The 23,233-nt window shown below is 45.7% G+C and overlaps 2 protein-coding genes across 4 annotated transcripts; one reads left to right on the top strand and one right to left on the bottom strand.

Annotated features, from left to right (window-relative positions):
* Positions 1 to 768: 768 nt before the first annotated feature.
* sf3b1 (splicing factor 3b, subunit 1) lies at positions 769 to 15,456 on the bottom strand. 3 transcript variants are annotated; one of them, XM_056428570.1, is made up of 24 exons: positions 15,362 to 15,452; positions 14,042 to 14,214; positions 13,588 to 13,689; positions 13,382 to 13,496; positions 11,016 to 11,095; positions 10,716 to 10,907; positions 10,050 to 10,524; positions 9,729 to 9,850; positions 9,441 to 9,638; positions 9,212 to 9,313; positions 8,928 to 9,107; positions 8,759 to 8,845; positions 8,193 to 8,463; positions 6,296 to 6,441; positions 6,012 to 6,158; positions 5,628 to 5,753; positions 4,970 to 5,191; positions 4,699 to 4,881; positions 4,059 to 4,170; positions 3,823 to 3,943; positions 3,608 to 3,739; positions 2,415 to 2,687; positions 2,115 to 2,331; positions 769 to 1,428 (listed from the first exon to the last, which is right to left on the bottom strand). In XM_056428570.1, the coding sequence occupies exons 1-24, from the start codon at positions 15,387 to 15,389 to the stop codon at positions 1,270 to 1,272; spliced, it is 3,963 nt and encodes a 1,320-aa protein (XP_056284545.1). In that variant the 5' UTR covers positions 15,390 to 15,452; the 3' UTR covers positions 769 to 1,269. The 3 variants fall into 3 exon arrangements, with proteins under 3 accessions (XP_056284545.1, XP_056284551.1, XP_056284559.1); XM_056428576.1 differs by lacking the exons at positions 13,382 to 13,496; positions 13,588 to 13,689; positions 14,042 to 14,214; positions 15,362 to 15,452 and adding an exon at positions 11,445 to 13,373; XM_056428584.1 differs by lacking the exons at positions 769 to 1,428; positions 2,115 to 2,331; positions 2,415 to 2,687; ... (14 more) ...; positions 10,050 to 10,524; positions 10,716 to 10,907 and having other exon boundaries at positions 11,047 to 12,218; positions 15,362 to 15,456.
* Positions 15,457 to 16,177: 721 nt separating this feature from the next.
* Positions 16,178 to 21,335, top strand: coq10b (coenzyme Q10B). The gene is made up of 5 exons (XM_056429076.1): positions 16,178 to 16,341; positions 17,992 to 18,153; positions 19,101 to 19,293; positions 19,450 to 19,551; positions 19,628 to 21,335. The coding sequence occupies exons 1-5, from the start codon at positions 16,244 to 16,246 to the stop codon at positions 19,793 to 19,795; spliced, it is 723 nt and encodes a 240-aa protein (XP_056285051.1). The 5' UTR covers positions 16,178 to 16,243; the 3' UTR covers positions 19,796 to 21,335.
* Positions 21,336 to 23,233: the final 1,898 nt, after the last annotated feature.

Genomic DNA, 23,233 nt, shown 5'->3' with positions numbered 1-23,233 from the left:
GAATGCCTCCTTTGCATGATTACAGATTTTAAGAAAAGTTGTTATACAAGTCATTAATTTCCTGAAACAAATTAAGCACATTTTCCATCAGAAAACCTACAACCTTCACACAAACACTCACACACAAACAACATTCCAAAGGTTACAAGGGAAGGAAGTTGAAGGCTCCTTATTGTGTCTGGAAGATAAACACATCGAAACTTTCCAGTTCAGGGTGATTTTTGGTCTTCCTCCTCTTCCTCCTCGGTGTTGATCAAGACATCATGTCCTCACAATCATCACACAAAAAATACAAATTAAGGTATTTGACAAATGAGCCTTAAAGCAAAACCCAACGACAAGAACACATGACCTCAAATTAAAAGATAGAATCAAATGCGGTTATGAAACACACAAATCATATTTGCCTCTTGTTTTCTGGGGATATCCACCTGTGTGTGTGTGTGTGTGTGTGTTTTCCGGGGGAATCTGGGTCAGAGTACAGCCGTGGGGGAGGTTGTTTTATTTTCCTTTGTGAGTACAAGCGTTCATGCATGTGTATATATGTATATATACACACGTCTATAATTTTGTTTTCTGTGTGTGTACATATCTGTATCATTGTGTCCTGTTTCATATATTTTTGTATGTTTATGTATGATATTTTTGTATTTGTTTTGTTAATGTATCTAAATGAATACAAAAATAAAGTGAAATAAATAAAAATAAAATGTTCCTGCGTAGCTCAAGTTGTACGAATAAAATAAAAACTCACTCGATACACAGAAATTGGAATTTTATACACAAACATTTTATTCGGTTAAATAAAGCGACAACCTAATAAGAACAGAGGGGTGAAACGAGGGGGGGGGGGCGTGTAAAGGGAGGTCGAGAATTTACACACTAAACAAAACAAAAATAATCAAAATATTTAAAATGTTGCGACGACGTCGGCATTCTTCAAATGGAGGCCGGTGACCTCGGCCGTTTTCCTTACAGCGAAAACACTCAAAAAGAGTGGCAATAAAAAAAGAAAAGGAGATACATACAGACACTCTACAAGGTTCCTCTTGTTCCTCCTACTTTCATACTTTCATGCTCGTTCCTCGGGGCCATAAAGTGGCTTCAGGCAGAAGCTGAATGCAGCCGCTGTCGGGTGGAGTTTTTATTAATTTTTTTACCGTGGGAAAAAAAGAAAAAAAACATTGCCGTCGCTAAATAGAAACCGACTCGAGTCAGGAGTCTGGGGACGACGGAGAGAGAGAGAGAGAAGGGCGTGTGGAGGGCGTGTTACAGGGCGTAGTCCAGCTCGTAGCGGACGTACATGTTCTTGTCGTCGTTGAACACCTGCGGGTAGTGAGCGATCAGCGCGTCCTGAGAGCCGATGTAGATCGAGTTGTAGATCTTCCAGTAGACGTCACGCACCTTCCTGGCCGGGTGGAACAGACCCTGGAGAGGAGAGAGGAGGCAGTTAGGAGAGGAGGCAGAGAGGAGAGAGAAGAGGCAGTTAGTAGAGGAGAGAGAGGAGGCAGTTAGGAGAGGAGGCAGAGAGGAGAGAGAAGAGGCAGTTAGAAGAGGAGAGAGAGGGGAGGATAGAGAGGAGGCAGTTAGGAGAGGAGAGAGTAGAGAGAGAGGAGGCAGTTAGGAGAGGAAAGAGAGGCAGTTAGGAGAGGAGAGGAGGCAGTTAGGAGAGGAGAGAGAGGAGGCAGTTAGGAGCGAGAGGAGGCAGTTATGAGAGGAAAGAGAGGCAGTTAGGAGAGGAGAGAGGAGGCAGTTAGGAGAGGAGGCAGTTAGGAGAGATGAGGCAGAGGAAGAGGCAGTTAGGAGAGGAGAGGAGGCAGTTAGGAGAGAAGGCAGAGAGGAGAGGAGAGAGGAGGCAGTTAGGAGAGGAGAGGAGGCAGAGAGGAGAGGAGGCAGTTAGGAGAGATGAGGCAGAGAGGAGAGAGGAGGCAGAGAGGAGAGAGGAGGCAGAGAGGAGAGAGGAGGCAGTTAGGAGAGGAGAGGAGGCAGAGAGGAGAGAGGAGGCAGAGAGGAGAGGAGGCAGAGAGGAGAGGAGGCAGTTAGGAGAGGAGAGGAGGCAGTTTGGAGAGGAGAGAGGAGGCAGAGAGGAGCGAGGAGGTGAGAGAGGAGCTCACCTGTAAGCAGTACTGCAGCATCCTGCAGGGCCCGATGGCGACCCTCAGGCCCTCCAGGGCGCCCATGACGGCCTGGATGACGTGCGGCGACGTCTCGAACACGTTGGGCCACACGTAGTTCAGCAGGTGGTTCAGCGAGTCCTCGCAGCCGAAGCCGTAGACGCCCAGAGACATGTGCTGCACCACGGCGCTCGCCGTCTGCCGGTGGACCAGGTCTCTGCAGGGGGAGCCGGGTCAGAAGGTTATCGGCGACGTCAACAACAACAACAACAAAGGAAAGCAGAAGCTCCGCCCCCTCACCGGTCCATGAGCGCGTCCTCCAGCAGCGGCGTGACGGCGTAGATGTAGTCCTTGCCCATCTCGCCGATGTACTCGAACAGGAAGGAGAGCGACTTGAGCACGCCGTTCTGCACGTTGAGCTCCGGCACGCGGTACTCGTTCATGAGCGCCGGCAGCACCGTGAACGGCGAGCAGGTCTCGGCCACGATGGCGATGGCCACCGTGGTGCAGACGCGGTTCTGGCGCTCCTGGACCTTCAGGTTGTTGAGCAGCGTGGCCAACACGTCGTGGGGGCTGGGGGGGGGGGGGAGGAGGAGGAGGTAGTTAAAGTTAAACTGAAGACTCAAATGCATTTTAATAAACGTTTAACTTTAATAAAGTGCATCTATGTGATGGATGAGAATACAATGAACTATTCACAACTTTATAATTAATTTAATATTTTGTTTGTTAAATCTAATAAAAAGTCAGCCCCAAATACAGGACAGGTACAACTAATTTAATAAATGTAAAAACACATTTCTATTGCATACATTTAATAAATAAAACCATATCATTGTGATATATTCACACGTTGTTGTTTTGGTTTACTCATGTAAAGAAATTACCTTTCAGTCCCTCTGTGTGTGTGTGTGTGTGTGTGTGTGTGTGTGTGTGTGTGCAAATGCAGGTCCTCACAAGAATAGAAAGACAGGTGTGTGTGTATATAATAAGTGTTCGTTTAAAATGATTTTTTTGAGCGTGGGAATATTCCTCAAGCCTGTGTGTGTGTGTGTGTGTGCACACTGGACCTTCTATCTTTGTGAGGACCAATTTGCGGTTTACACATTTTTGTACCCATTTTGGGACGGTTTGAGGGTTCTAAATGTGTTTTTATTATATTGGTGTGTGTTGATGGACACGGTGAGGGTAAGGGACTTATTGCATGCCAATGAATGTCCTCACAAGTATAGAAAGACAAGTGTGTGTGTGTGTTTAATGTCCCAGAGAAACTTTATTGTGTAGTAACTTCCAAGTGCCACCAGATGGCAGTAGCTACATTTTTGGTACAGAGAATAGTGCTCATTCCTGATTTTAACACTACATGTTACTGTAAATGTGTTAAAATAAAAGCCTCTAGAGGAAATAACGGGATTCTATCCTCTAAAATGCTCCACAGCTCCATCTAAAATTCATTAGAAAGACTTTTAAAAACAAATATATGTGGAACTCACCCGATGGCTTTGGCGATGTAGCCGAACGTGTTGACGGTGGCTCTGCGGATGGCTTTCTTGTGAGCCTTCAGCAGCTCCAGCAGCTCGAAGCAGATCCTCATCCACTCCCTGGCCGACACGTATTCAGCACCCCTGAAATAACACGCGAGGAGTCAGGACTCGTGCCACCGCTACGCGACAATCGGATCGACGAGAAGGGTTTTAATTCTACCGACCTGTCGGCGATGCGGCCCACCAGGTCGATGCAGTTCTCCTGCACCTTCTCGTGCCTGTTCTTCAGGATGGGAGTCAGACGAGGGAGCAGGTCTTTGATGGGCGGGGTCATCTTGTGCATACCTGTGACGAGAAACAAAAGAAATCAAATAGTTATGCAGGTGTTTCCTCTTAGAATCCTGAAATCGGCTCGACGACAAAAAAGGTGTATAAACGAGGGCGTCGTAAGGAGACGTACCGATCACGTTGACGATGGCCTTCAGGGCTCCCAGGATGCTGCCCAGGACCTCCGGGTACTCTTCTCCCAGGTACTCGTACAGCACCACCCCCAGGTGACCCATCAGCTTCTCCTGCAGCGGCAGAACAGAGCATGCATTAGCGTCTCAGGAGCTACACGTGTGTGTGTGTGTATGTATATATATATAATAAGTGTTCGTTTAAAATAATTTTTTGAGCGCGGGAGTATTCCTCAAGCCATTGTATGCGTGTGTGTGTCGTGTACTGGACCATCTATCTTTGTGAGGACCAATTTGAGTTTTACACATTTTGGGACGGTTTGAGGGTTATATATGTCTTTATTATATTGGTGTGTGTTGATGGACACGGTGAAGGTAAGGGACTTATTGCATGCCAATGAAGGTCCTCACAAGTATAGAAAGACAAGTGTGTGTGTTCAATGTCCCAGGAGAAACTATATAGTGTAGTAACATACAAGTGCCACTAGATGGCAGTAGCTACATTTTAGGTACCATTTGAGAAAAAAGTGCAAATTCATGATTTCGACACTCCATGTTACTGTAAATGTGTTATAATAAAAGCCAATGAAGGTCCTCACAAGTATAGAAAGACAAGTGTGTGTGTGTGTGTGTGTGGTTTACCTCCTGGCAAGTCTTCATCACCACGGCGGTGCGGGAGATGAGGTCGGCGGCCTGCTGACGGACTTTGGCGGACTTGTTGTTGAGACGCCAGAGCACCGTGCCGCAGATCTGAGGCAGGTAGGGCTTCACGCGCTTCCCGAGGGCGTTCACCACCGTGCCGAAACCGTTCAGCATCACGGAGTCCTGCGAGGAAAACGAAACAAATCGATTAACGAAAAAGCCCGGGGAAAGAAACTGAGTCCTCCGACGCCGGGAGGGTCGAGCCGCTCACCTCGGTCGTCTGCTCCTGGAAGGCGTACAGGATGCCGTCGATCAGCTGCTCCTCCAGCTTGTGGTCGATGTCGGCGGCGCCCAGGTTGCCCATGATCTTCTCGATGGTCTCCATCACCATCTTCCTGTACTGCTCCGCCTCGTCCTTCAGGTCGTCCACGATGCGAGAGATGATCTCCGCCGCGCCCACTTTGTTGGCCAACTCCACCGTGGTGTCCACCAACTGGGCGGGAAGAAGACGGTTTGAACAACGTGCATAAGAACTCTCTCGGATACAACGTTGCTTAGCGACCATAAAAAGTACATACACAACTCGAATGAGAGTCAACACGAGCTCCCGAAATCAAGTGAAGCGTAACACTCAGCAATGCATCTCATTTCAACATTTATTTGGCGCGAGTGGCAGTTAAAGGGGTCACCTTAAAGGTGAACTTGTGCATGTGGCCAACGGGTGCAGGGTGAGAACAGACGAGGAATGAACGTCACGTCTGATGGCTCTCGTGTTGGCGTTGAATCTAGCGAACGACTAGCCCCGATGTGAACCACGGACGGGTTGACCAGGCGAGAATAGTTCGCAGGAGGCAGCGTATGACGTCCTAAATGATCATTTTTCCTGTGAATGTGTACTTCTGTGTGCGTGTGTGTGTGTGTGTGCTCACCTGTCTGTAGTTGCGTCTGTCCAGGGCCATCCGGTGCTGCCAGAAGTGCTTGAAGAAGGGCGGCAGGATCTCAGTCTTGATGTAGTTGGCTTCCACACCGTCGGTGCCGCAGCACTGCTTCACCACCTGCGAGACGAAGAACACACACAGGTCAGAGGAGGAACATCAACCCGGTTCAGAGGGTCCAGGTGAGTTCAGAGGTCAAGCAGAGCGGTTGTGACCAACGGGTGCAGGGTGAGAACAGAGAGGACGAAGGTACCAGCTCTGCTAATTCTCGTGCTGGTGGTTTTTTATAGCGACGTACTAGCCCCGACGCAGCCATGAGGCGGCTGGACAGGCGAGAATGAGTCGCAGGGAGTCGGGACACGAGTTATCCGTCCTTACCTTGAGGACAATCTTCTTCATCTCCTCGTCGGGGGACTGGAACTCTCTGATGAGGATCAGCATCACCTCCCGGGTGTAGTAGTTGGCGTACTCGGCGTCCATCAGCGGGATCAGGTAACCGATGGCTTTGAGGAAGGCGGCCAGACCCTGGGGGCAAAACGGGGAGGAAACAAAAAGCGTGAGGACAAACTCGGCTCACGGACCGTTGCTTTGGAGCGACTATATACGCGCGGGACGTGGATCCCTCGATATTTCGTTTGACGTTTCCCCGTAAAGCGCCTCACCTTTCCTCTGTGCTGCCGGATGCCCTTCCAGAGGGGCTTGAGCACCGAGTCGAAGGACTCGATACCGTACGGCGTGGCGGCTTCGGCGAGGGCGGCGATGGCCAGGGCGCTGATGGTCCTCACCTTCTGCTGCTCGTCCACCAGACCTGCGGCATCGAAACACGGCAGACAGGAGTGTGAACAGGGTTTATAAAACGTTTTTTGTTTTTTTAAGTGTGTCAGGGTTCAGATTGGAGTACAAAATACGTACCTGCGTTATATAAATGTGCACAAAACTATCGCATGCAAAGAGTCACCGTCGTTTTGCACACGACGACTCGGCAGAACATCTCAATTCAACATTTATTTGGCTGTAATTAAAGGGGTCATCTTAAAAGGTGTTCTTACACATGTTGACCAGTGGATTTCCAGGACTTTAAACCAAATTTCTGAAATCTCGGTATAAACATGAAAGATTTAGAAAATTTGGCGTATACGCCGGCTTATATTTTGAGCGTCTTTCTTTAAAAAACATATTAATTATTTCAAACTCGGCGTAAATGAACATGTGATTATAACACATTTCCATGACTTTTCCCAAACTTTTATTATTTAAGTTTTTTCCATGACTTTTCCAGGACTGGAAATGACCATTTTAAAATTCCATGACTTTTCCAGGTTTTCCATGACCGTACGAACCCTGTTAAAAGGTGTTCTTATGTTCGAGTCAGGTGCACCAGTATACATTTTTCAGGCCTAAATATAAAGAGCGAAATGATCGACGTCCAGGAAACCGACGTAGAACAGGTGCTTAGGACCTGGAGAATGTACCAACACAACTCTACAAAACAACTCGAATGCGAGTCATCACGAGATCCGGAAATCAAGTGAAGAGTCACACCGACTACAAAGACACGACGGCTCAGCAGCGCATCTCATTTCAACATTTATTTGGCGCGAGTGGCAGTTAAAGGGGTCACCTTAAAGGTGAACTCGTGCATGTGGCCAACGGGTGCAGGGTGAGAACAGACGAGGAATGAACGTCACGTCTGATGGCTCTCGTGTTGGCGTTGAATCTAGCGAACGACTAGCCCCGATGTGAACCACGGACGGGTTGACCAGGCGAGAATAGTTTGCAGGAAAGGCAGCGTATGACGTCGTAATCTTTTCACGGCATATTGCTAATCTTTTTTTTTTATGACATCTGTGAAGGTGCAATTCATGATTTAAATGTGCGTGTCACTTTGGCTTGCACATTTAACAGTAGGAGTAGTTTTATTAGCCAGGGGTACCACGTGTATCATGAATGGAGCCATGGGACTTTGAGGGGGAATAAACCCTCTGAACACCTCTACCAGCATCAGAAACACACAAGGGAAAAACTGCCCCTTAGAAATATAATTTGTCCCTGATATCACTAGGAGGGGCAAAAGATGCCCCATAATTTCCTCTAATAACTATGATAATTTAATAGCCTTTTGTTTGTTCTTTGTTGTGTGTGTCCTGTACTCTACACACAAAAACAATCTATAAATATAATTTTAAATTACAAAAAAAAGAAAGAAAGTTATAATTGTTAATAGTCGTTTAAAAAAGTTACAATAAATAACCACAAAAAAATAAGAAAAACATTGAATATGATTTAAGTTTTCTGTTTAAAAAAAACTAATCTGTAGACTGCTGCCTAAGACTTATTATTGCCATTTTATGATAATTGCTTATATACTGTAAGCCTGAAGAAGTATATTTATTATTTTTTCAAAGTGCCCCCAATTTCTTTTAAAATGCTCCTGCATTTCAGTCACTGGGGCAAAAATGTCCCCCTAAAAAAGATGTACATTTCCTCCCCTGCCCTCTACGCAGGCTTAGTGAACTGCATGCGACGCTCTGAAAGCAAACGCCAACATAAGCCACTGACCGTGTTCGATGATCTCCACCAAGCTGCGGAGGTGGGGCAGAATGGCGCAGCCCATGAGGATGGCGATCTGCTGCACGATCTTGATGCCCGTGTGCCGGGCCTGCCAGGACTTCTTGCTTTTGCACACGGCTTTGAGAAACGGGAGGAGGGAGGGAATGCCGAGGGCGGAGGCCACCACGGCGAACGCCCGGGCCGTGGTGTTCCTGACGTACTCGTCCATGTTGTCGATATCGGGCCTCATGGTGGAGATCATGGTGGCCAAACCGGCGGCCTGGGGACGGACGGGAAGAGGAGCGTCAAAGTAAAGTACACTGAAGTCTGCAAAACCGGGTTCAGGTGCTCCGGGATATACTCCACAGTGTGCATGTGTTTAGGAGTGTGGCCAACGGGTGCAGGGTGAGAACAGACGAGGAATGAACGTCACGTCTGATGGCTCTCGTGTTGGCGTTTGATCTAGCGAACGACTAGCCCCGATGTGAACCACGGACGGGTTGACCAGGCGAGAATAGTTCGCAGGAGGCTGAATGTGCGTTAAAAAATTTTTTTTTAAACAATCCCCACATTACCTTTGCCAAGTTGGAGATGATTTCTCTGCCTTCTACTCGGGCGTAGTAGTCCTCATCAATCAGCAGCGGCTCAATCACCACCAGGATCTGGACACAAAGAGGACAGTTGGTTAATTCCTCCCCACACACACACACACACACGCACAATCTGGCGGTCACTCCGACCTACCTTGTGTACGTATGGTCGAACCAAGTCGTCCAGCTTGTAGAGGATGCGGTCGATGACTTTCACCAGCAAGTGGCGCTCCTGGTCCTCCAGGGTGGGCGACATGAGCAGCGGCAGGATCTGGTTGAACAGCGGGCCGGCGCCGAACTCACGAGCTTTATCCGTGATCTGACGCAGAGCGGCCTGGAGACGAGAGAGGGGGGGGGAATCGGTCAGACGTGCTTCGGTCCCGACTGATGTCGCGAAGAGTTTATGACGTGAAAAAAAAAATCCTAATAATGACAAACCTTTCTCATGGGCGGTGTTCCATTTTTGATCTTCAGCAGCAGCTTCATGATCTTCCTCTCTTTTTGCTCCTCGGGGCTCAGCGTGGACTCATCCACCTCTACCTAAAAAATGTAAAAAAACACGGCATCAGCACACGCGTTGAACTCCAGACGGGGCGAACATCCCTCGGCCGTCTGGGTTTTTCGCCCACCGGGCCGTCGTGCGCGCGAAAAACATCCTGATGCTCACCAGCAGTTTGTCGAAATACTGGATGTCATCGGGCTTGAGGAAGGGCAGGTTTCCTGAGGGCTGGTCGTTCATCTGTTTGGTGGTGCGGTCCTCCACCTGCATGTGGAAGCCCGTCATGCCTCCGAGGGGGGTCGGCGTGGCGGACAACTTACGGGCCGGGGTGCGGATCGGCACGTAGCCCGCTGGCGGCGGCAAAACCTGCGAAGAAGAAGAATAAACTGTCAGTGCTGTGACGACGATTTGATTATATCAACTCATACTTTGGGAGAAACAAAGGGGGTAACGGACCTTGTATCCCTCTGGGAACATGGCATCGAGCTCATCGTCCGTGAGAGGCCGGTTCCGCTCGTCGATCTCGCGCTCCCACCGCCACGCCTGCAGCTGCTCTGGAGTCATGCTCATCAGGTGCCCTGAAGAACACAGAAGAGAAAAAGAGGATTTTTTTAAATACGGCAAAAACAATACGGGGGCTCGAGGAAACAAATGAGTAATATACGATTGTGCTAATATAGTTCCTTTGTTCCCAAATACAAACAACGCCTGAAAGTCCCTGTAATGTACAAGAAGAAACGGTGGAAATAAGAGAAACAACAAAACCGTCTTTCTTACCGGGTGTTGGGGTAGCCATGTTCATCGCTGGCGTGCCAATGGGAGTTTTCCCTGGGGTCAGCAGTGGTGTAGAGGATCCCATCTGACTGGCGGGGGTTTCGTCCCACCGAGACTTCCTCTTACTGGCCCCCGGGGTCGGCGTCTCGCCCACCGACTCGTCTCCCCTGTCCGTGCGTGGCGTTTCGGCCCAGCCGCTGCCGTGTCCCGGGGTCTCCCTCTCCGTCTTTGGGGTTTCGTCCCAGCGGTTCTTGCGTACGCTTCCCGTGGAACCGCCGTGGCCGGGCGTGGCGTGGCCGGGCGTGTCCCTGCCGGGGGTGGCGGCGCCGGCGGGTGTGTGACTGGGAGTGGGATCCCACATGCGGGTACTGGGAGTGGCCCCTGGGGTCTCGCTGCCCTTGGAGCGCCCGGGGGTTTCGTCCCATCGGCTGTTTGAGGGCGTGTGTGCGGGGGTGTGTCCCGGGGTGTGTCCTGGAGTCTGCAATGGGCCAGACACAAAGAAAGATGCATTTAAAACATGTGTGCGACCATGATACACTTTCAAATAGTTGTCCCATGTTGCTGGAGTGATACCGAGTGCTTACAAGGAAGTAACCAGAATACTTTTACCACAACGAGGCGCTTAGGTTATCCATAAAACCGTGAGAGGATGAAACTAGAGCGGCTCACCTCAGCAGACGAGTCAGCTTGGTCCCAGCTGGACATCTTTTTGGGTGTGGTATTCGTGGGGGTTTGGTCAGCGGTCTGGTCCCAGCGACGTTTGCGTTTGGCGGCGGCGGCGGCCTGAGAGGCAGCGGACCCGTTGACGACCTTCAGCTCCCCGGCTTTGGCCTTCTCTACCATCTGCAGACGGATCTCCCTCTGCAAGCAACACGAGAACAAACGTCAGGGGGGGGGGGAGAAAAGACGACGCAACGCAGGACAACCTCAGACGAGTGTCACGTGGAGATAGCTGCAGCAGCCGCTCACCTCCTCTTTGGACAGGTTTTGCTCCAACATGACGTCCACGTACGACCTGACCTGCAGCTTGGGGTCCGGCGTTTTGCCCCCTGCGCGAAAGAGCACCAACAAGAACAAAGGACACTGATCAGTGTTCACTCCGGGGACCCACGTTAGTACAGACACAGCCCACACAGCCAGCTAACCCTGACTCTTCTTTACCAACAGATTAACTTACGCTCCTGTGGTTATAAACGGCTGATTCACAAAAACATTCCTACTGAATTACATACAAATATACATTGGCTTTTTTCTTACATACAGTCATAGCATACTAATGAAAAACAAGCAGATACATAGAGAGAAGAGCTGTGGTTGTGGTGTTTTCTTAAAGTGGATTAAGAAGTTATAGCCATCACTGATGCAGGGGTCCTGGGCTGTGCTCTTCAGAATACGTACACTTTCAGTGCCATGGTCCCTCTGCAGTCAGACTTCAACCGGGAGAAAAGAAGCCTAGAAAATGTCTCTTTACCATTAGTAACACTTTGGAAAAGGGTTCGAACTCACACACAACAGTATACCACCTGTGTTGCATTGATTTACGGCACTCAAAAAATATATAGATCTGGCTGGGTCACGAATAAATAAATATAATATGGTCCAGAGTCCCAATTTTTTAGACTAGAATATAAAAATATGAAGTCAAGATGTTTGAGGCTACATCTAGGAATGACATTAAATATATGAGGCTCTATTTTGGCATTCTAATATAAAAATGTGGGAAAAGAAATTAGGATGAATCTAGTCCAACTATCAGAATATATGGTGGTGTGACATGTCAGAGCCCCGTCGACATGCCACACCAGCCCTGGTTATTATCCTATGCCGCCTACATTTTAAATCATGACTTCCTTTTGAGGACAGAGATGAAATAAGGATGCGAGATATCGTCAAATATGTGGGCAGTAACTTTTGCATCGTGAATGCAAGGGAAGTTTCATCTAAATTGGCATGATAAGCCAAATAAAAAAGTCTAAGTAGCTCTTGGGGGGGGGGGTGGGGGGTGTTGTAGCTGGGCTGCGTCTGATTCCTCTCACAGAACCCAAAACAAGCAGCCAGTGGACCCTGACCAAAACTGATAAGCGCACAGCCCTCTGTGTTCCCCATAACCTACACAGGATGAGTTGCTGCACCCTTAACAGAGTGCAGTACAGGACTGGCAAAGCAGTACTGCTGTAGGAGAGAAATTAAGGACAGTTAGTATGGGCCTGTGGTATTGTGGTACACAATTTTCTTGATAACATATTTGTATTTTACAGAGAGAGAGAGAGTTGTAAAATAAAAATATATTTAACACAACAACTTTGTACATTTAACTCTCTCTACATGCAGGCTTTAGAAAAGCCCTAGACCAGTCGTGGAGCACTTGGGCCATTTAAGATATAATGTTGTCTGTGGCAGGGATAATAAAATGGAGAGAACGGTAAACTAGCTCTCGTAGGTTCCAGTCTGATAAGAGAGAACGGCTGGCTACACTTGTATGTAACTTGTTATGTCTGATGCTGAGGCCCAAGGCTATTTTACATTCGACAAGCCCACAGAGGTAGTTACGTAACCATGGGACTATAAAGTTAAAGTCAAACTGGGAAAGCAGATTAAGCCAGATTATGACTTTTTGTACAACCTTTAAAGAACTCTAATGATCCTGAGTCGCCTGCGCCAACGTGACCAAGTGTATTTCTCTCCACTGCCTGCCTTGGGATCTACAGCTGGCCGGTGAATTACACCAGAACTAACCCTCAAACGTGCTCTTAATCCTCACATACTACGGCAAGAGGGCCACTGCCCTTCACCGACATAATTTAGGCTGTCGCTCACATGGGAGTGTTAACCCTTCGACTCGCACACAACCCATCTGCGACCCACGTCTGTTAGGTGAATAAGCCCGTTGAACATTGAACACCTAACCACCTCTCCCACTGAAAAGCATGGTAACCCTACGTGGGGGTTTCCTTCTTTGTTTTATTGCACGCACACTGATAAAAAAATGTAATTTTGCACATAAATATCACAGAAATATTTGGTCTTTGAGCCCACACTGTCATTTGCTGCAAAGTTGGAGGTTGATAGAAATATAGATCATAATATAAAAATCAGGAAGAAAACGCACAAAGACACAAAATGTTCTTGGACACAGGATTGACCACGGGGAAGGCATCAAGTCTGGGAGGCAAGCTATTGCATTGTAGTCGAAGGGTTAAAACAGAACAACTATGAGTGTAAAACCATTTGCAGTCATTGAGGGTAGGGGGGGGGGGGTCACAAAAAAAGTGAACCGTGAAAAGGGGGAAGGAAATGGGGAAGGCGTGATGAAGGTAAAAAACATCAGAATTTACCATCTGCAAAAGGGTCGAGGCGCTCCGGGGAGATGATCATCTGTCTGCGCCGGGCTTTGTATTCATCTTCCCGCTCTGCAATCTTCTGCGGACGATGCTCTGCAAATGGGTCGTACTAAAAAAAAACAAGGAGGGGGGTGTAAGTGTATTTGAAAAGAAACACAGGAATAAAAATATATTCAGGACCCAATGAAATGAAGACATACTTGCTCGTCTGGCTGAGGAATGGCGTTGAGTATCGCCACCGGGGCATGGTACCCGGGCTTCTTTTGTCCCAACAAGCTGGTGGATGAATCCTCTTCCTCATCCTGCAGAAGGAGAGAAACACGAGTCTGGTCAAATCTCACCGAAGCGGCAAGACTCTCCCAGCTCACATGCAACAGGCAAAGAAAGGGGAGCACTCAAGCTCCCAAAAAGACTGTGGAATTGCAACATCATTGAAGTAAAACACAAATAAAGCATCAGTAACATTAATATAACTTGTTAAAAAAATCTCAGATTCACATGGAAACGCTCCAAACTAATTATATCTACGCCCTGAGCAGTGGTGGAAATGCAGCTTAGCCAAGTGCATTTTAGTAAATGTAAGCGTTGTACTTTAGTGCTTATGGAGCAAACCATCTGAATACTTCCTTCTACCACAGGTCTATAAATACGTACATCTTCCTGCTCATTGGCAGCAATGGAAGTGACATATCCAGCAAAGCGGCTGTCGCTGCCGCCGTAGATCTCCTGGTCAAAAAATCCGGTGGAGTCGAGGCCCACTCCCTGCTCTCCTTCCGCCAGCAGGGTCGCCTTCATCCCCTGGATCTCCAGGATCTGGGCCTCGATATCTACAGGGAAAAGAATAATGAGCATCTGTGTTCAGGACGCACCACTTGCAAAGCAGGGGGGTAATGCATGTACATGTACTCAAGCGATGTCCTCGAGTACACACTTCAGGTACTTGTCTTTTCATTCCGCTTCCTACTTCTGCAAAATGTTGCATTTTACGTATTAAAATACCTAGCACAACGATTGAGAGAATACTTTATAATTTTTAATTAAAGATAAATTAGTCATTAAACAAATGAATCTTAATTATTAAGATATGCAGCTTTTCCTCATTTCCATTTGTAACAATGTTTGGTTGAATACAAAAGGCATTTATCACAAAACTATTCAGAATTGTTACCAAACTAAAAATCAATGGAGAAAACAAACCGATTCATATCTGATGTTATTATATTAGTTGCAGTCTGAAGACGAAATAGTTAAACTCGAGGGTCCCTTGAACCAACTAACATTACAGTAAAATACTGCGGTCACAGACACACGAGCACTTATATAATAAATAATAGTAAAGCAGTCAGGGGGACATTATTCTATTCATAATAGTTTATTTGCCAAGTACGTTGCACATAAAATAAAACTATAAAAAATTATAAACAAATATGGCAATTTCCCGAGAAAAACACGTTACAACGTCCGCACTTTTCAAATAAATTACTTTAACTGAAATCTTCCGCCACCCCCGCTTATGAAATCCGTTAACGTGGAAATATACACATATATGTCCGACCTAAACAATGCGTAACGTGTGGTGTTGTTACAATTAACCCGCCACCCGATACACGTACTACCATTTAAATGACGCGACATAATGCTCAATTTAAGGTCGTAATGCACTAAAACATATGCTTTAATGTTAATATCAGCACGTCTGCGGGTCAAGTTAGTTATATATATCCGCAAAAAGGGCACATCTAGCACGGTGGCGGCAGCTAACAAGCTAAACGAAGCGAGCAACCAGCGCCATTATCTGAGCGTCCGCGTTGCGTCGTTTCACGGCCTTCAGCTTCACGCGGTTTAAAATAAACGAATTTGTTGACAAAATGCACCCCACACTTGCGACATTTACTGCGTACTTTCTTGACACGTAACATCGTGAAATGTATTCAGAAACAAGAGCTGTTTAGCGGTTTTGTGCAAATAATTTACCTTCGTGCGTTTTGGCGATCTTCGCCATTTTGGTGGTGGTTGTTCGACTCTGAAACCGGAAGTATGTTGAGCTGGACTTCCGTCCGTCTCTCTCTGCCTCAAGTTGTTATCGCGAGAGTTCACACATTTCGACTCGTCGATTGTTTTGTAAAGGAAATGCTAATTATAATCACGATTGGGCGTGGAGGTTTTTTTTTTTACTGTTACAAGAATAAGTAGAAAGAAGAAGAAGAAATTGTACTTTGTTATTATAGTATTAATTACTCGATGTAGAAAATAATAAAGCTATATAAAAGAAAATAGGCACAAACATTTAAAAAATATGCTAAAGCATGAATAAACAAGTCATATTAATCTAGAATTAACAAATATAATGGGAGAACACAGGGAACATGTTACCGCATTTAGTACTTCTACTTTTGATATTTTAAATACATTTTACTTGAGTACAGGATGTCACTACTGGTATAATGTAAATATAACATAAATAAAATAAATAGTATAATTAGCCTAATCGACGCCCTGAAAAAATGGACAGTGTTTATAAACCTGTCGGTTAAAAACCCAACAGTTTGTGTGTATATAACTTTAAAGTCGCCTAGACGGATCTTTGAGTATCCAAGGTAAACATGAGCCGACTGTCTCGTGACATTCCATCGTGGACGCGTTCGTGCACGCGCGAATCACTCGCGTCAATAACGTCGGTGTGACGAACACCAGGGCCGGCCAATAAAATCGCTCAGCGGAACGCGGCTCGTCCAATGGCAGACCGACATTCGGAACGTAACTGATGTTCCGGAGGCGGGACTAATCCGTGGGCGCCGCTTGCTTTATCAACTAGAAATCCGTTAAAAAAAATTAAAAAAAAGAAGAAAAGGGACGATGGCGAGAGGGAGCCGGGGCCTGAGAAGAGTGGCCGAGTGCATCAAACAGCTACCTTCGACGGCCAGCCGAGAAATACAGGCGAGGAACAGCGTCAGGTAACGTATTTATAATCTTTTAAAAACCTTAAACAAGAAAGCGAAAGGAACAGACAGACGCACCGCAGACGATCACAAAAAGGGAGCCGACGGTTCAAATCACAGGGCAGTCGAGGCATTTAAAGTCTGGAAGCGCATTAAAGTTGAGTTACCCCACTAATGTAACGCACTCGAAATTCTTCCGACATCATAACTGCCGACATGTATATTTAATACCACAGGGTGCTGCATCTCGACTCAACAAGTGACGTTAAAAAAAACAAAAAGGACAAAATAATCTTATTTTTCCGGTAAAAAAACCAAACACTCAAACGTCACTTCAGGGGCAACTGTGGCTGGAAGAAATGCGATTTAGTGAGTGTCTGTACATCCCTGATTCACGTGTTTAATTAATGAATGTGTTATGAGAATTCTTCGTTAATCCATATTTACATAGCCCCTCACCCAATTAGTCATTACCCACAATTCCAATGGGCAGCCGCCTCAGCCACATTAAAGCTAATAACTTTAAAACTAAAGCGTTTTTTTTTTATGTGAGAAAGTAATACTATGTGTATGCAAACTACCCTTTTTAGCTCTAAATTCTAAAACATTTTAAAAACTACAACCCTCCATATCTGTCACAGAAAGTCTGACTCTTGACTCTTCCCATGACCCCGACTAACATATTTGTATTTTGATAATTGATTTCACGTTTTTTAAATGTTAAGAAAACATTGGCGGGAGCTAAATCGGCAAACTTAACTTTTGTTCAAATGGCAAATCTCTCACGTTCTAGAAGTTTGACCCAGAAAATGTTTGCCTGATCGATATAATGATCGGTGAGCCGTTGGCAAATTGAACCTCTGTAATAACCAAACACACCAACAACATCCATACTGTAGCAAATAACCCAGGTGATGCGTTGTTGTTGTTTTTATAATGACTTTAGCCCATGACCAGCACAGAATACTTAAAAACTACAAAACAAGGACTCCCAATTCTATATTAACGCAATCCATCATTACAACCGCTTATTCCACACCAATATCACATGATGACACTCACCTAGTGAAGCACAGAGAATGACACACCTGATTAATTTAAACTAATGGCCATTTAGTATTCAGACAAATGTTTTTGAAAAATGGCAAAATGGCTTGGAAAAGAAACATTGTTTTTCTTGGCTGTCTGCTCTGGGAGTTTTTTGGACAGTTGCCAGACCTAATTCCCAACCTTCTTTGTTATTCGTCCCCTCGGGGCCAAACACACGTATACAGCCCATACGTTTCACTTGTTGGCAAGCAGTCACAGAACATGGTTGAACGAGTCCGGTAGTTTTTTTTTGAAGTCTCCGAAAAAGCTGCAGCATCTCACCTCGGACTTTGACCGTGTTTGAAGGGTCAGTGAAAGTCTTTCCATTGTTCCAGGAACAAAGGGCTCCGGGTTGCTCCGCCTCCGGATTGACAGACGGTAAACGTGGGGGAGCCGCGGGCCCTCGGTCCAGGTGCAACATGAGAAAATCAATCAATCAATCAATCAATGTTGTCGAGAGAGTTTCCCGTCACGCTGCTGTAGTCGGGGGAGGGGCTTTCAAAAACATCGGCCGGCTCGGGTGGGCTGGGCTTACGGGACTATTGACGCGACGACCTGTTTGTTGTTGTTCCTCAGGTACCTGTCGTCATGCGGGATCCTGATGACCCGCGCGGCGCCGCTGCTGGGCGCGGCGGCCATGCCGAGGCCCGACGTCGTCATGGCGTCCTCTCGTAGCTTCTTCAACTTCCCCGACTCCTTCTCCAAGAGGAAGGAGTACTCGGAGAGACGCGTCATCGGGTGAGTGGGAGGAGGAGGTTTAAAGTGTTTAAGTGTTTTATTATATCTTTTTTTCTTTTCTTTGCATACTCGGCACATTATTTAGGTTTAGTCTGAGGAGGCGGAACGTCCTCCTCAAATATTTGTTGTTGTTGATGAGAATTAAAAAGAAGTCGCGATACTCTTAACAGAAAGCAACCGACGCTACAGTCAAATATAACCTATTAATACATTTGATGAGATAACTTTTCTTTTTTTCTTTGAGGAATCGCAAAGTGGGACAGATGGCAAATAAAAACAAAATATGAACAATAACTTTGATCGGTACGGTGCAAAGAAAACAAATGTACATAAAACCCCACGTGAACACCGCCAGCGCTGTCCGAACGCTGATGTTCTGCGCTGTTGGCGTTGCAGCAACCGTTAGCTGCTGCGAGCCGTCGCCATGTTGAGAGCCATGTTGAGTCAATGGGTTAGCTCTAAAAAAAATATTTAGGCCCTTTAAAAAATATATATATATTATTATTATTTATATATATATATATGTATATATTATTTATATATATAATTTAAAAATATTTATATATATTTAAAAAATTTAAAGGTGCTAAATTACACGTTAACGTGTGGGTGATGGTTTTAAAGCCTCCACATCTGCCTTCCTGTGGCTGGATGTCATAATCACTACATCTGGTTGTATAAATAGATGCGGAGTGGCTGCAGCTACTTTTCCAGTCGTACAAAGGTCCATCCTGTCCATCTGTCTCATTCACTCCATCGAAAAATGTGTTTCCTTGTCTCTTGGCCTTTTGCATTCTTTCTGCCCCCCCCCCCTCGGTCTCTCTCCCCTTATCTCTCCCCTTCTCATTGACCTACTTTCGACTACTGGGGCCGGCCCTGTTTGGGTGTTTCATATCGCGGTCGCTGACCTTCGCCCGCTTCCTGTCTCTCGCTCCGTGACCCTCCAGGTATTCCATGCCGGAGATCTACGACGTGGTGGCCGGCGTGGAGAACTACCGCCTCTTCGTGCCCTGGTGCAAGAGGTCGGACGTGGTGTTCAGGCGAGCCGGGTTCTGCAAGGCCAAGCTGGCCGTGGGCTTTCCACCCATGATGGAGAACTACACCTCGCTGGTCACGTCGGTGTGCCCCCACCTGGTCAAGGTACGGCACTGCGGGAGCAGCAGCACACTGAATATATACATATCTTGGGACTTCATTATATCGGTGTTTCTCCCAAAAATTCAGCAATAAATATTTGGACTTTTGGCAAGTTTAGTAAGGCGTGACGTATATTATTATTATGACGTTGCTCGCCAGGCGTCCTGTTCAGACGGCAGACTCTTCAACCACTTGGAGACGGTGTGGCGCTTCAGCCCCGGCCTCCCGGGATATCCTCGTACCTCCACTGTGGACTTCTCTGTAAGTGGACGCCGTGTGCTCCAAGATGAGAGGCAGTGTGTCTTAAATATTTTGTGACGTTCTCCTCGCTCCCCAGATCTCCTTCGAGTTCCGCTCCCTCCTCCATTCCCAGCTGTCCCACGTCTTCTTCGACGAGGTGGTGAAGAAGATGGTCTCGGCGTTCATGCGCCGCGCCGCCGACGTTCACGGCCCCGAGACGGCCATCCCCCAGGAGCTCATGTTCCACGAGGTGCACCACACGTAGCGCTCCGCAGGGGCGCAGTGCCTTTTCCCACAGCGACAACCAAGTTTATCCTCGACTGTTTCCTGTTTCTTTTCTTATTGTGTATGTATGTGTACATATATATATTTATATTTAAATTTATATATATATACATAATTTATATATATATCCATAATTTATATATTTTTATATAATTTATATATATATATATATATAAATGATATATATACTTTTTATATATAATGATTTAGAATTTATATAAATATATATATCATTTCCCTTATCAGAATTATGCAATCTGTTAAGCTGCTGTCTAACCACCATTTCTTTTTTTTGAACACTATAACACACTTTTTTATTTTATTTAAAAAGCTGCTTTTAGGGAGACGCTTTACAAACACTTGTGTCTTCCCTTAAAGAAATGTGTGAATATTGTAAAATCACCAGAGTCGGGGTAAAAATGCTGTTTTGAAGTTGTCGGAGAGATGGAGGCATTTTGAAAAAAAGAAGAAAAAAAGAAGATCAAGTTCTTGGCCCAGGAGGCTGTTACAGGATCAGCCGTAATCCTTTAATCGGTGCAACACACTTCCTGTGACTGCTGAGTCAGGAGCTCAGCGGAGAAGGATGAAGACGAAGGTATTTTATGAGAGCCGAGAACGTGACCGGCAACAAAAAGAAAAGGAGACGCCTCAGAGGAGCGCATGGCTCATCTGCTCCTTGTAAAAGTTTGGTGTCTGAAATGTGGGGAGATGGTTCAAAGCGTCTCAAGAGATGACCTCGTCAAGCGTCTTTTAAGAGTCTAAAACCTGAAGGTATTTAATTAACTGTGAAAAAAGGAGAAGAAAACAGCAAATTGTCCTATTTGACCAATATTTGTGATGATCGATGACGTAGTTGTTAGTTGTATTCTCTGGGGACGGACTAGTGTATGAATAGACGTGATGGTTACAGTTCTAGAGGAACCTTGGATCCACTGAGGGCAGGAAGGTTCTGCTCCAGGTTACATTTCCCGGTCGGGTCTTTTTTTATTTTTCTTGTTAGTCGTAGTTATTTTTGTCTGTAGGTCTCAAACCTCGAGGCTTTTGTTCTTTTCCACAAAGCAGCAAAAGGAAAGTGATGTTTATTCAACTTTTTAAAGAGCTCCACTAGTGGTTCACTGTATATTACCAGAGGTGCACTGAGGAGCAACAGGAACACACACCTTTTAACTTTATTTAGCTTTTCGTGTTACTCATCTCAAGCTCTCGGCATTAAGGGGACGAAGCTAACTCACATGACAAAGTGTGCAATATCCGTCTCATTCAGGTGTTTTTTGAATGCTCAGCAATGCAAGGGGGCTGCTAGCTCAGAGTGCCTACAGGACGCACATCTTGCTTATTATATCTTTCACAATATTATCATATTTATCTTTGTTAAAGTGTAAATATTGGTTTGCTGGTCACACAGACTTGTCCTCTGTTTTTAAAGATCTGTTTGTTTCACGGGGAGAGAGGACTTGTTTAAATGTTTGTGTTGAATGACTTCAGAGAGCTGAATAAACTATTTTTTCAACAAACCAAAACACCGTTTATTTTGTCGTTTAAAAACTGTTGGTGTCACAGGATTATATTTGACCTTTGACCTACACTGGAGCTCAGTATTAACATCCTTAAATTACGAAAGCTATACTCGAGCAAAAGTCCTGCATTCAAAACTTTATTTGAAACACTACCACCTCTGTCCAGAGGGGGCGCCAGACTCAACATGGAAGTTCCTTCAAATGCTCCTTCACAAGTCATGCAGTTGAAATCTTTAAAGTACACAAGTATTAGAATCAAATGTACTTTATATTGATTATAAATTATGCATTATTGTGTCCATCGATTTAAAAGTGGAGCCAATTTGAATAATTGTATATACACACGTGCATCATATTTCAATTCAGTTTATTTGTATAGCCCAATTTCACAAATTACAAATTTGTCTCGGAGTGCTTTACAATCTGTACACATAGACATCCCTGCCCCAAAACCTCACATCGGACTAGGAAAAACTCCCAAATAACCCTTCAGGCGGAAAAAAAGGGAAGAAACCTTCAGGAGAGAACAGAGGAGGATCCCTCTCCAGGATGGACAGAACAATAGATGTAATGTGACCAGAAGGACAGATTAGAGTTAAAATACATTCAATGAATGTGACAGAGTGGATGAATAGTTCATAGTAGGCATATTCCACGATGGAGACCTCCACGATCCATCAGGCAGATGGCGGTAGAGAGGAGGAGTGGGCGGAGTCTCAACAGTGGGCGGAGTCTCAACAGGACAGTGGCGTAGTCAGGAGCAGGAATTCCACGACCCAGACCTCAATGATCCATCAGGCAGATAGGATCTATGCCGTCTCATAGGGTCCGATGACCCCATGAGACGTGAAGTCAAAAGGACTCCGGGGAGAAAGCAGAGTTAGTAACGTGTGATTGAGAGATGAAAATTCATCCTTAAGGAGAGAAAAAGAGGAGATAGGTACTCAGTGCATCCTAAAACGTCCCCCGGCAGCTATAAGCCTATAGCAGCATATCAAGGGGCTGGACCAGGTGAACCTGATTCAGCCCTAACTATAAGCTCTGTCAAAGAGGAAGGTCTTAAGTCTACTCTTAAACGAGGTGACTGTGTCTGCCTCCCGGACTGAAGGTGGAAGCTGGTTCCATAAAAGAGGAGCTTGATAACTAAAGGCTCTGGCTCCCATTCTACTTTTTAAGACTCTAGGAACTACAAGTAGTCCCGCATTTAGTGAGCGTAGCTCTCTAGTGGGGCAATATGGTACGACAAGCTCCTTAAGATATGATGGAGCATCACCAATCAAAGCTTTGTAGGTTAAGAGAAGAATTTTAAAAGTGATTCTTGATTTTACGGGGAGCCAGTGCAGAGCAGCTAGTGCAGGAGTGATGTGATCTCTTTTCTTAGTTTTAGTGAGAACACGAGCTGCAGCATTCTGGATCAACTGGAGGGACCTAAGAGACTTATTAGAGCAGCCTGATAATAAGGAGTTGCAGTAATCCAGTCTCGAAGTAACGAACGCGTGAACCAATTTTTCTGCATCTTTTTGAGACAAGATGTGCCTGATTTTTGAAATATTACGTAGATGAAAGAATGCAGTCCTTGAGATTTGCTTTACGTGGGAGTTAAAGGATAAGTCCCGTGGCTGATAATTTATTTGTGAACTAATTTAGCTAAATGCATTAACTAAAAACTGGTACTACAGTTTTTCTCGATTGCTTAAACACATTTTTTGAAAGCATGCCTCGTTTTCTCAAAACTCTAAACACAAATCCCAAAACCACTCACACAAAATGCTAAACCCTTTATATCTCCTGCAAAATGCAACTTTGCTTTCTAAACAGTGTTATGTCACCTCAAAAAGGTGTTTTGTTTTCAAATGACAAACACAGCCCATCATATGAATAGACATTCTAAGCATCGATTG

Source organism: Pseudoliparis swirei, chromosome 2 (genome assembly GCF_029220125.1).
Source record: "Pseudoliparis swirei isolate HS2019 ecotype Mariana Trench chromosome 2, NWPU_hadal_v1, whole genome shotgun sequence".
Classification (NCBI taxonomy): Eukaryota; Metazoa; Chordata; class Actinopteri; order Perciformes; family Liparidae; genus Pseudoliparis; species Pseudoliparis swirei.
The sequence above is the reverse complement of the archived record's forward strand: the minus strand, read 5'-3'. Positions and strand labels throughout refer to the sequence as shown.

What these genes read in the sequence shown, in the direction of transcription:
- sf3b1 (XM_056428570.1), bottom strand. Translation starts at nt 15,389, where the DNA reads ATGGCGAAGATCGCCAAAACGCACGAAG. An exon ending in TGTTCCCAGAGGGATACAAG is followed by an intron (nt 9,639 to 9,728) that starts GTCCGTTACCCC and finishes TCTTCTTCGCAG; the next exon opens with GTTTTGCCGCCGCCAGCGGG. An exon ending in ACAGACGCAACTACAGACAG is followed by an intron (nt 5,192 to 5,627) that starts GTGAGCACACAC and finishes CTTCCCGCCCAG; the next exon opens with TTGGTGGACACCACGGTGGA.
- coq10b (XM_056429076.1), top strand. Translation starts at nt 16,244, where the DNA reads ATGGCGAGAGGGAGCCGGGGCCTGAGAAGAGTGGCCGAGTGCATCAAA. An exon ending in TCGGAGAGACGCGTCATCGG is followed by an intron (nt 18,154 to 19,100) that starts GTGAGTGGGAGG and finishes GTGACCCTCCAG; the next exon opens with GTATTCCATGCCGGAGATCT. An exon ending in TGTGCCCCCACCTGGTCAAG is followed by an intron (nt 19,294 to 19,449) that starts GTACGGCACTGC and finishes GTTGCTCGCCAG; the next exon opens with GCGTCCTGTTCAGACGGCAG.